General features: G+C 40.1%; 1 protein-coding gene across 6 annotated transcripts in view; it reads right to left on the bottom strand.

The window, feature by feature from the left end:
* garnl3 (GTPase activating Rap/RanGAP domain like 3) overlaps positions 1-12,276 on the bottom strand; it is a 121,563-nt gene that overhangs the window by 78,021 nt on the left and 31,266 nt on the right. For all 6 annotated transcript variants that reach the window (XM_057818905.1, XM_057818909.1, XM_057818910.1 and 3 more), the window contains exon 2: positions 11,634-11,703. In XM_057818905.1, coding sequence (XP_057674888.1) covers positions 11,634-11,703 — 70 coding nt within the window. The remainder of the gene's footprint in view (positions 1-11,633; positions 11,704-12,276) is intronic.

Genomic DNA, 12,276 nt, shown 5'->3' with positions numbered 1-12,276 from the left:
GTCATTGGATGGAGGGACAGTTTTTTTTTTTTTTGCTGCAGGCCGTATCAGCTCCTTTGTTATTGTGTGGGTTTATTTTGCATTGAACAACTAGGTATGCCACGTTAAATGATGCTAACAGTGCTTGCTGGTTTACTTATTTAACACTGACTAAGCGGGAGGATTATTGGCAATATTTGGCACATTTTCGCTGAAAAAAAGAATTCCTGCTGTCCGCTGCGAACATTTTTAGACAAAACAGACCCACCCCAATATTTTAGAAGTACTGGCCTAAGGAGACTGAAAGAGCAATGGATATTGAAATTGAAAGCAATTTTAACCAAACAATTTAAGTCAGGTGTGTGCCCAATCACTGATGAGTGGTTTAAAACTGCCCTGCCCACTATAAAACACACACCTGCGATGCTGGGTGGCTCCAATAATACCTGACTGTAGCCGATACCCTACAAACTACGCCCACATGATATGGTAGATATGGTAGACATGGTAGATATCACATATATATATAGATCTAGATTCGAAATAACACGGCAGCGTTAGCAACATGTACAGTATAGGAACTAGATGCGTTAGTAAACAGCCGCCATATTAAAGCAGTAGACTTCTTAGGAAGGCTCTGTTGTAGAGAACCTTCCTAGCGAACCTAAATAACTTTTTTATCGAAAATACTCCTAAATCGGCAAAATCTTGACTTAAATCTATCTTTAAATGATGAAACAGTTTTAAATCTTCCACATGTCAAAAGTAGACAGAAGGGAACTAATGCAATAATGGGAGCAATTTTAACAACTTTTAACTAGGGCTGTCAAACGATTAAAATTTTTAATCGAGTGAATTACAGCTTAAAAATTAATTAATCGTAAATAATCGCAATTCAAACCATCTATAAAATATGCCATATTTTTCTGTAAATTATTGTTGGAATGGAAAGAAGACACAAGGTGGATATATACATTCAACATACGGTACATAAGTACCGTATTTGTTTATTATAACAATAAATCAACAAGATGGCATTAACATTATTAACTTTCTGTTAAAGCGATCCATGGATAGAAAGACTTGTTGTTCTTAAAAGATAAATGTTAGTACAAGTTATAGAAATTTTATATTAAAACCCCTCTTAATATTTTCATTTTAATAAAATTTGTAAAATTTTCAATCAAAAAATAAACTAGTAGCCCGCCATTGTTGATGTCAATAATTACACAAGGCTCATGGTGCTTAAGCCCATAAAATCAGTTGCACCCAAGCGCCAGCAGGGGGTGACAAAACTCCAAAAAACACAAGTAACAAGTTGGCATTGCACTGTACTGTCATTTTAATCTGTTTAAGCGGGTCATGTGCGTTAATTGCGTCAAATATTTTAACGTAATTTAAAAAATGAATTACCGCCTGTTAACGCGATAATTTTGACAGCCCTACTTTTAACAGTTGATTCAGGGTAAAGGGTAAAGTAGGGTAAAGAATTGGGCTAGGGCCAATTGTCCCATAAACCTTTTAAACTTCACATAGTGTGACCTGTTTTTTTTTTTTGTTTGTTTTGTTTTGTTTTTTTTGAGGAAAAAAAAACAAAACATGAAAATTATCACCAGTTACTTTGCCAAGTAACTAATTACTCTTACATTCAGGTAACTGAGTTACTAACGCAGTTACTTTTTGGGAGAAATAATTTGTAACTATAATTAATTACTTTTTAAATTTAAGATTAACAACACTGGTGGAGTCTTTAAGTCCGAAAATTACACTTATCATTTTTGGTTGAAAATTCTTCTGTCACTCTATACAAGAAGCGCTAAAAATGGAACATGGCGCTCCCGTCTGCCAACCCGCCACCAACTTTGCCTCTGAGGCTTTTTGTGCGCTTTGTCACTTTGGATTAATCCCCCGATGCGCGTCCGGGTGTGTCTGACACCCAAGGACGCCTGCTGCAGCTGCTTGTGTTCACTTGCCTTTTCAAGTGGCGACACAAACAGCAAATTCGCGCCACGTCACGAAAGGTACATAAAAATGATACGTACATAAAAGTTTTAAACAGGCAATTCTAAAAAGATTGACTGCAAATGTATTGAATTGAGGAGGCTAGCAGTGAATGATGTTTCAGTGCCAATGATGATGATGATATTCGTCAAATTCATTTTGAAATGGATTAGACATCTATCGCCATCCATAACAGCTATGAAAATGCGAGACTCCATTTCTTTGTCTTTCTCATGGCATGCTGGTGCCAAGGATCCCCTTTAGGAAAGCAGTCAGTGCGCTTACATGTGAAGTCACGTGGTTATCAGGAAGTCAAACAAACAGAAGCCTGGTAGGCTAACACTAGCGGCTAACGCTACAAGCTTAAGGGAGCTTCGCCAAACTTTCCCCCGACATTACGTAGACTCTTGGTGGCATCCAGACGGGCTTTCACCCGCTTTCCTCCCTGGTTCTCACGATTTCAGGAGAGGGTGCTTTCCGTGCTTTTTACTGGTAGCCAGGCCACAGGCTAGCCGCTAGCAGCTAACACTACAAATTAACGTGATGGGAGTCGGATAGCGGCTCTAACCTTGTCGAAACGGCTTAAGTACGTATCACGGCAAATTGAGCAGCAACCTCGATAACGATAAATTCGACCAAGCGGATTGTTATATAATTTGAAAATCTATCAATGCATGAAATACCAATTAACCGTTTCTCGTCGATTTATTTACTAGCTTTCAATTTAACATATTTGACAATTGTACATGCAGTCTAAACATTAAATATTTCTTGTAAACAATAAGAAATCAAGTATGAGCATTTATAACAGCTTGTATGACTTGAACAATGGACAACATTATAAAAATCAATACGACGACTGGGCAAACATGTACTTGTAACACAAATGACTTACTACTTGAACAGTACACTTCAAGCAGACAACAATAATTAGTCAACACAAGTGTTTACTTCAAGGTTTGTTTCTTTTTTTCCCCCAGAGCATTTAATATATGCACGCACACATGCCCCCCCCCCACACACACACAGACACATTAAAGCTATATTGCTCTTATGCCAATGAAACATTTAAGAATTTATGATGGCAGTAATGACACAGATTAAAGTAAGCACATACAGAAAAACAGCTGTGGCCTTTAAACGGTCATATTACATGTTTCACTGTTGTATTGTACTTTATGCTGAATACTCTACCATCATAAAAGCTATGAGAGAAATCACACACAAACAGAGATACAAAATAACACGACATACTAATCACTAGATGCAGTCCGTGCCCAATCCACTCATTAAGGCCATATTGCCCAGCCCTACTTTGCTGCCAATTTGGTGCCAAGAACAAATGTTGCAAAGATATGAGGGGATTTATTTCGATAAAAGTTGTAACTTGTGAACATATTATGGCATGTGGGTGCCAAGAAACGATATCCTAGCAATTTCAGAAGCTTCATTTATCTAAGATATAATCTAAAATATCTTAAATAAGTGCTTCGGTGCCATCTTGGTACCTGGAAGCTATGTTGATTTAAGGCGTTTCATTTAGAAAAAAACACAGTGCTTAATGTCATCTGTTTGCAAGCGGTATACAGTGGTATGCAAATGTTTGGGCACCCCTGATTGTTTTTAAGATTTACCTTTGTAAATAACTGATTGTTTGGAACAAAAATGTCAGTTAAATATATCATATAGCTAGGGCTGCAGCTATCGATTATTTTGTTAGTTGAATACTTACTGACTAGCATTATAGTACACAATGCTAACTGCACGTTTTTTCGCTTTTAACCAAGAATGGAGACGGTTTACATCCATATATAAAGAATTCAGGGATTTAAGCATTTATTCACAAGAATTTTCACCAGAAAAAGCTCTTTGTGTTTCCACTCGGTCAGCTCTGACAAAGATAGGCCCCCTATTAGTCGGCTACGTGTCCCGTCAAAACATTATGAAGTCTATGGTTGAGGAGCTTTGTTAAAACAAAAAGTAGTGCTTTGATGCCATCTAATCGCACGCTAGTGCCAAGGAACTCTGTTGTAGCAAGTTGAGGAGCTTCATTTAGAAAAATAAAAATTAGGGCTGTCAAAATTATAATTAATTTTTTCAATTAATCACGTTAAAATATTTGACGCAATTAACGCACATGCCCCGTTCAAACATTAAAATGACAGCAGTGTCATGGCCACTTGTTACTTGTGTTTTTTGTCTCCCTCTGCTGGCGCTTTGGTGCGACTGATTTTATGGGTTTAAGCACAATGAGAATTGTGTAATCATTGACATCAACAATGGCGAGCTACTAGATTATTTTTTGATTGAAAATTTTACAAATTTTATTAAAACGAAAACATTAAGAGGGGTTTTAAAATATCTATAACTTGTACTCACATTTATCTTTTAAGAACTACAAGTCTTTCTATCCATGGATCGCTTTAACAGAATGTTAATAATGTTAATGCCATCTTGTTGATTTATTGTTATAATAAACAAATACAGTACTTATGTACCGTATGTTAAATGTATCTATCCGTCTTGTGTCTTATCTTTCCATTCCAACAATAATTTACAGAAAAATATGGCATATTTTATAGATGGTTTGAATTGCGATTAATTGCGATTAATTACAATTAGAGCTGAAACGAGTACTCGAGCAACTCGAGTAACTCGAGTTTAAAAACTGATCCGAGTAATTTTATTCACCTCGAGTAATCGTTTATTTTGACAGCTCTAAGCATCACGTTTTGCTCGAACTACTTTTAATGCGGGACAACGCGCTGTCACGTGCGGGGAGGAAGAAGGAAAAAAAAAAAAAAACTTTCTGCAGCCGATAGCCACCACAAACGACGTCCGACGTTGCTAAATACTAGCCCGCACAATGCTACGTTGGTAACAGGTACCGTCTGATGTGTCTCATAGAGATCACATGTATGTTGAAGTAGATGCGAAATGACAGACTCAGCCGCGTCTGGGCAGCGTTAGTAAACAGCCGCCATCTTAAAGCAGTAGAGCGCTAAGCGCTAATAAATAAGATTAACGTTACTGTCACTACTAGCTCACGTAACGTTAGCCCTGCGGAGGGTTAGGTTTCTATTAATTAAGACCACTGTCGATGCGTGGCTAACGTGTCTTACATACAGGCTTTAACATAACATAGAATTGTGGAGTGATGAGGGTGTAAAATAAAAACTTAATCATGCTAACTATATCAATTTTAGCTCAGTAGTCATTGCTGGATAAAACATCAAGTAGCACTGGTCCCTAATGTGCTCCAGTACAGCCTGTATCATACTAGTGACGGGATCTGTCGTTCACTTGAGTAAACGAATCCATTCCGGTTCGTTCAGTAAAACGATTCGTTCAAACGAATCGTTCAACGAATCGTTCGCCCCCCTCATCTCCCTCCCCACCCAAATGAATCGTTCGGTTAGTGAACGGGAAGTGACGTTGCCGAACGAATCACCAAAGACCGCTTCGCAGTATAACTGAACGGGAAGTGACATTGCTTGGTCCCTCCCTCTCTTGCACATTGACCACTCGTCGTAGTTTCAGAAATGAGTGACAGGCGATATCATTCTGCTCTCAGACAGCCTCGTCTCCCTCCCGCTGCTGCAAAAGCGAGGGAGAACTTCCGCGTCGTCTGTCCTAGTTCTATGGGCTCAAAGTCATGGCTCGTGCTTGCATTTCGAATTAGGACACGGTTAAACATTTTCCTTTTGAGGGGGAAGTCGGGGTTTGGGGTCGGGGGCGCACGGACTTTCTTTAGCATGATCTTGCTCACATATACAATGCTGCTGCTAACAGCCAACGCGGCATGCCTGCTGTCACGAAAATAAAAATAAATCGAAAGTTTAATTTCTAATTATGGAACGGCCAACACATCATATTAACCTCTCGCTCTGTTGTATTTTTGTTTTTTATTATTAAGATGATCGTTTTGAATTTTTGCACTGGTATTAATAAATAAAATAATCCGGTCAGCTCCCCCGTCGTCCCCGCATCTCAGATCGTCAAATGCTGACGAGAAATAATTGTTTGCTTTATGATTTCGCCTTTCTACTCTCATTAGTCTGTTAAGAAAAATGTAGACATATTGCGACATCTCCCGTGTCCGCGCGCTTTGTTTTTGGGGCGCTTGAGTAGCACATGATGGACGGATTGACATAATTTGTCAAACCAACCGACACCCTCTGACACGGGAAAAAAAAAAAAAAAAAAACACTCGGAAAAAATTGACATGTATATAGTTTCATTGCAAATCAGTATTATGGTGATCATACTAAATATTATTTTTTTTCTGTGCACATATGAGGTACATATCGCTGCCATGAAGCCTCCATATAGTGACAGTTCTCTGCCCGCTTCACTGCCGTCACGCGACCGCAGCTCAGGTTTTGCTTGCCTCGTAGCTACGCGTTTTAAATTACTGTAAATTTGATAGTATATCGTCATAGGCACAGTCCCGAGTCTGTTGAGAAAAGTAGAACACTAAACCATGCTCGCTAGATTTGTGTGGTGTTTTTGTCTTTTTGAGCAGCATTTGATAGGCTCCACGTTAACAAATATGTGACAAAGTCGTTTCCTTTCATTTTATGACTCGTTCACCGCATAGTCATTACTGGAAAGTCAAGTTAGCAGCAAGCTAGGTCAGGAACCGGAGGACCGAATCACTGAACGGGAAGTGACAAAACTCAGTCTTTCCCCCCTGCCTGCACACTGGCTGCTTATTGGCCACACGTGGAAATGAGTGACATACGCCATGATTCTGTTTCCGCTCCCTCCCCTGCCCGCGATGAGGCTGGCGTCTGATTGGTCGTGTGCGATGTCAGAAGACGCTGCCGCTTGCTCAACGCCCTCCCACGCAGCGAACAAGCGCCACCAACTTCATAGAACGAATCAGTGCAGATGGTGATTAGTTCGGTCTCGTTCACCCAAACAATTCGTTCAAAAAGAACGAATCGTTCGCGACCGATACAACACTATATCATACATTTATTTTGAACACTGCAAAAACTCAATTGAAACACGTGGGAAAAAATCCTAACTTTTAAGTGATGTGTGTTATCAAGCGTAACGGCATTTTTAGGTAATATATATATATATATTTCTTTTTATATAAGTTTTTTGAGTGAAAGCAGTGAATTAGTCTTTTTTTAAAAATTCTAGTTACATCTGAGATGCAATTGTTGGCTGTTTTCAACAATATACATCGAAAATAAAGACATTGATTGACTGAAAATGGTTCAAGATTAGATGAAATGTCTTGTTTTCTCATGTATATTTATAATTGCTCTTCACCTAAAAATATATTTGTTTTATCCGATTACTCGATTAATCGATAGAATTTTCAGTCGATTACTCAATTACTAAAATATTCGATAGCTGCAGTCCTAATTACGGTTAATTAATTTTTAGGCTGTGATTAACTCGATTAAAAATTTTAATCGTTTGACAGCCCTAATAAAAATAAAAAGGAGCCTTGATGCTGTCTCATCGCATTTAGGTGCCAAGAACCTCAGTGAGTTGAGGAGCGTCCTTTGGACAAAAGTAGTGTTTTATTGTTGACTTTTTTTCTTTTTTTTTTGGGCTGTCAGTGACCTCAAACATGAGGTAGCAGCCTGTTGGTGCTGATTGTCAGCATGCGTTTTCCTCTAAACTCTAATCTGGCCTAGCAACGAGTCTCCTCTAAGGAAGTGCCACTGGAGTGCTAGCCCCCCCACAAGAAACAACAATTACTCAACAGCTTAAAGGTACAAGAAAGCAGTTTCTTGCTGTCAACATGACAACAGCACGGATTATCAACGGCAATGGCACTGGACCACACCCAGCATGTCATGACTCATCGCCCCCAACACACCAGCAGCCCTCTCCCACTGACCAGCAGGGTCAAAGCAAAGAAGAGCCAGTGTTAGATCGTAGACAAAACTTAAGGAACTTAAAGGGAACCTCGGACTTAAGACTTGTAGGCTCTAACAAGCCATGATTGTTCTCTTTTACTCAAATATTTTATTAAAAACACATAAAATATTGCCATTGATTTAAAGAGCATACGACAGGAGAAAAAAAGTCTTAAATAGCATTATTATATGAATTAGAATCATATTTTGAGACGATTCCACTATATACAACAATTTAGCAAAGCGCAGATGACGAGAAATTAGTCTTTTAATCTGCCGGTTAGCCACGCCTACTATTATAGGGCTCTCGCGTCCCAACAGGTGGATGACGTCAGCGGGTGACTGGGCTCATTGGTTTTACGATTCAGCCCATTGAGGGGGAATTATTCAGAACGAGGAAAACGCGACGAAGAGAGCCGCAAAATGTCATTGTTTCGGTCTCTCTACTCCAATATTTTTACAAGATATTCTTTTTATCCAAGTATTTTTCCCCAATAGCTAGATAAATGGCTTGAGAAGGACCAGTCAGCCCGTCGAGGGTGAAGTATTCACAACGAGGAAAACGCGACGAAGAGAGCTGCAAAATGTCATTGGTTCTGTCTCTTTACTTCAGTATTTGTACATGTTATTCTTTTTCCCCAATTGCTAAATGAATGGCATGGTCATGACAAATAACAATCTTGTGCTAAATGGAATATGAAATCATAAAAATGCACTTATTCAGGACGACATGGCAAAATTACTCCATAATGGTCATAACTGTCCACTTCATCTTTACTGTCGCACCTCCCGAACGATATTTTATGACACCTAAATCGGACATATGTCATTTCCCTTCCCCGGCTTCGGAGAATGTAAACAAACCAAGACGCGTGACAGCTAGCCGACATGCTAACCCGAACTGAGTGATGTTTCAAAGTCTTCAAAGCGGAAAATCACACATAACTAGCCCGGATTATTTGGCATGACGACTGGGTTGTCGACTGACTTCGTGGATCGGCAAACCGCCCGGCGGAGAGCAATTTACAGTTCATTCCCCGGAGGAGGGCGGCTGCAGTTGTTGTGCAGCTAACGTGCAGCTAATGTGCACAACGAGAGCTTTTTATATGCTTATCAATGATCAAACGTAAGTAGTCCTTTATTTAAAGAAATTTTGTAGTGTTTACTTTGAAATCGCTGTATTCGTATTTGACATAATATAAAACAAGATGTTTACTCACTTCCTCGTAAGTCCAATGGTCACACAGTAGTAGGGCTTGTTTTGGCCAATATCCACGGTGAATGGGAACCTTTTGAAACTCCAAATAGGCGCACACGCCTCTCCCTCATAAAGCAAGATTTTTCTGTAGCCGTTTGGGTGGCGTGATGCGAAAAATAAACGTATTAATCCGCAAAATCAGTTGAATCCTTAGTCCTCATACACAACAGTACCGAAGTTTAGTGAAGAGGACGCCTTCACCCGTACACGTCACAGCGCCCTCCTCCTCAACGCAAGACCGAAGCCGGAAGTCACTCATTTTCATGGCGCGGGATTAAAAAAAACGAAATAAATATAGCAATCGCTTCCCCACACATCCAAGCGGTCCGTATCATTCAGGAGCATAAAATACCGCATGTATTATGAAATAAACATGCTTTTTCGTGTCACGTGCACTTTAAAAATCTACAATATTTAGTACATGTTTTGACCTGTGAAGGACGCCATATTTTATAGACTCTCGGGGTGATGACATAAATTGTCACTGTCACAAGATGAATAATACCCGGTTACAGCAATTTCTTCTACGAACTTGAACTACAGTACAAGTCTTTCTATGCATGGATCCCCTTAAGTTTTGTTTTCACTTGTTCGTTATATCCATGTTTTTGACTGAATAAAAAAAAAAGTGCCAAAAGCTCCCAGCCTTTCCAAACCCCTGTCTTCCTTCCGACCCTTGTGTTCACAGTATCTATTCAGATCCACGTAACGTTACACCCCTACAAAATACCGTGGGGCAAATAAGTATTTAGTCAACCACTAATTGTGCAAGTTCTCCCACTTGAAAATATGAGGACGGCCTGTAATTGTCAACATGGGTAAACCTCCACCAGGAGAGACAATGTGGAAAAAAAAAAAAACAGAAAATCACATTTTTTGATTTTTAAACAATCTATTTGCAAATCATGGTGGAAAATAAGTATTCGGTCAGCACCAAAAGTTAATCACAATACTTTGTTATGTACCCTTTGTTGGCAATAACGGAGGCCAAACGTTTTCTGTAACTCTTCACAAGCTTTTCACACTGTGTTGCTAGTATTTTGGCCCATTCCTCCATGCAGATCTCCTCTAGAGCAGTGATGTTTTGGGGCTGTCGTTGGGCAACACGGACTTTCAACTCCCTCCACAGATTTTCTATGGGGTTGAGATCTGGAGACTGGCTAAGCCACTCCAGGACCTTGAAATGCTTCTTACTTATTAAGCCACTCCTTTGTTGCCCTGGCTGTGTGTTTGGGACCCATCCACATCTCATCTTCAATGCCCTTGCTGATGGAAAGAGATTTTCACTCAAAATCTCTCGATACATGACCCCGTTCATTCTTTCCTTTACACAGATCAGTTGTCCTGGTCCCTTTGCAGAAAAACAGCCCCAAAGCATGATGTTTCCACCCCCATGCTTCACAGTGGGTATGGTGTTCTTCGGATGCAATTCAGTGTTCTTTTTCCTCCAAACACGAGAACCTGTGTTTCTACCACAAAGTTCTATTTTGGTTTCATCTGAAAATAACACATTCTCCCAGTCCTCTTCTGGATCATCCAAATGCTCTCTAGCGAACCGCAGACGGGCCTGGACGTGTAATGGCTTTAGCAGGGGGACATGTCTGGCAGTGCAGGATTTGAGTCCCTGGCGGCGCATTGTGTTACTAATAGTAACCTTTGTTACTGTGGTCCCAGCTCTCTGTAGGTCATTCACTAGGTTCCCCCGTGTGGTTCTGGGATTTTTGCTCACCGTTCTTGTTATCATTTTGACGCCACGGGGTGAGATCTTGCATGGAGCCCCAGATCGAGGGAGATTATCAGTGGTCTTGTGTGTCTTCCATTTTCTAATAATTGCTCCCACAGTTGATTTCTTTATACCAAGCGTTTTACCTATTGCAGATTCAGTCTTCCCAGTCTGGTGCAGGTCTACAATTTTGTCTCTGGTGTCCTTCGACAGCTCTTTGGTCTTGGCCACAGTGGAGTTTGGAGTGTGACTAACTGAGATTATGGACAGGTGTTTTATACCGATAATGAGTTAAAACAGGTGCCATTAATACAGGTAACGAGTGGAGCCTCGTTAGAAGAAGTTAGACCTCTTTGACAGCCAGAAATCTTGCTTGTTTGTAGGTGACCAAATACTTATTTTCCACTCTAATTTGGAAATAAATTCTTTATGTTTATGTTTCTGTTTTTTTTTCTCCACATTCTGTCTCTCATGGTTGAGGTTTACCCATGTTGACAATTACAGGCCTCTGTAATCTTTTCAAGTAGGAGAACTTGCACAATTGGTGGTTGACTAAATACTTATTTGCCCCACTGTGTGCGCCACTCAAAATGCGATGATTCAATCCAATTATAAGCCAGTTCGTACTAATTATGACCTCCATCTTTGAGTCTGACGTCATACGCATCTCACCGCCATCAATGCGACACACTCATGGAACGTCTAATCCTACGACATTACCCTCGGCATTTCGAACTTGTTGCGAGTAGCACATAAATCTACATATTGTAGCGTAGCTATGACTCACCAGTTCCACAGAGCCGTAGTGCTTCCTGCTGAAGTCTCCGCGCCGGCAGCCCAAGTCCTCCGAGGCCGAGCTGCAATGCAAACACGCGCTCAGTAAACAGCAAATCTCTCGATACAATTGCAGACGCCGATCCCTTTATCCCTCTTTCAACAAATAACAGAAGCACATAATTCCTAATGGAACAAGATTTCAATATAATGTAATATGCAGATATTCCAACAAAGTGGAATAAGGTCTTGGCATTGGTCTTGGCATTGGTCTTGGCATGCAACGTAAATCAGGGGTGTCAAACTTATCTTTGTCTGGGGCCACATCGTAGCGGAGGTGGGTAGTAATTAGGGTTGTTCCGATCATGTTTTTTGCTCCCGATCTGATCCCGATCGTTTTAGTTTGAGTATCTGCCGATCCCGATATTTCCCGATCCGATTGCTTTTTTTTTTGCTCCCGATTCAATTCCAATCATTCCCGATCATATACATTTTGGCAATGCATTAAGAAAAAAATGAATAAAACTAGGACGAATATATACATCCAACATACACTACATAGGTACTGTATTTGTTTATTATGACAATAAATCCTCAAGATGGCATTTACATTATTAACATTCTTTCTGTGAGAGGGATCCACCGATAGAGAGACT

This window comes from Corythoichthys intestinalis, chromosome 17, assembly GCF_030265065.1.
Source record: "Corythoichthys intestinalis isolate RoL2023-P3 chromosome 17, ASM3026506v1, whole genome shotgun sequence".
NCBI lineage: Eukaryota > Metazoa > Chordata > Actinopteri > Syngnathiformes > Syngnathidae > Corythoichthys > Corythoichthys intestinalis.
The sequence above is the reverse complement of the archived record's forward strand: the minus strand, read 5'-3'. Positions and strand labels throughout refer to the sequence as shown.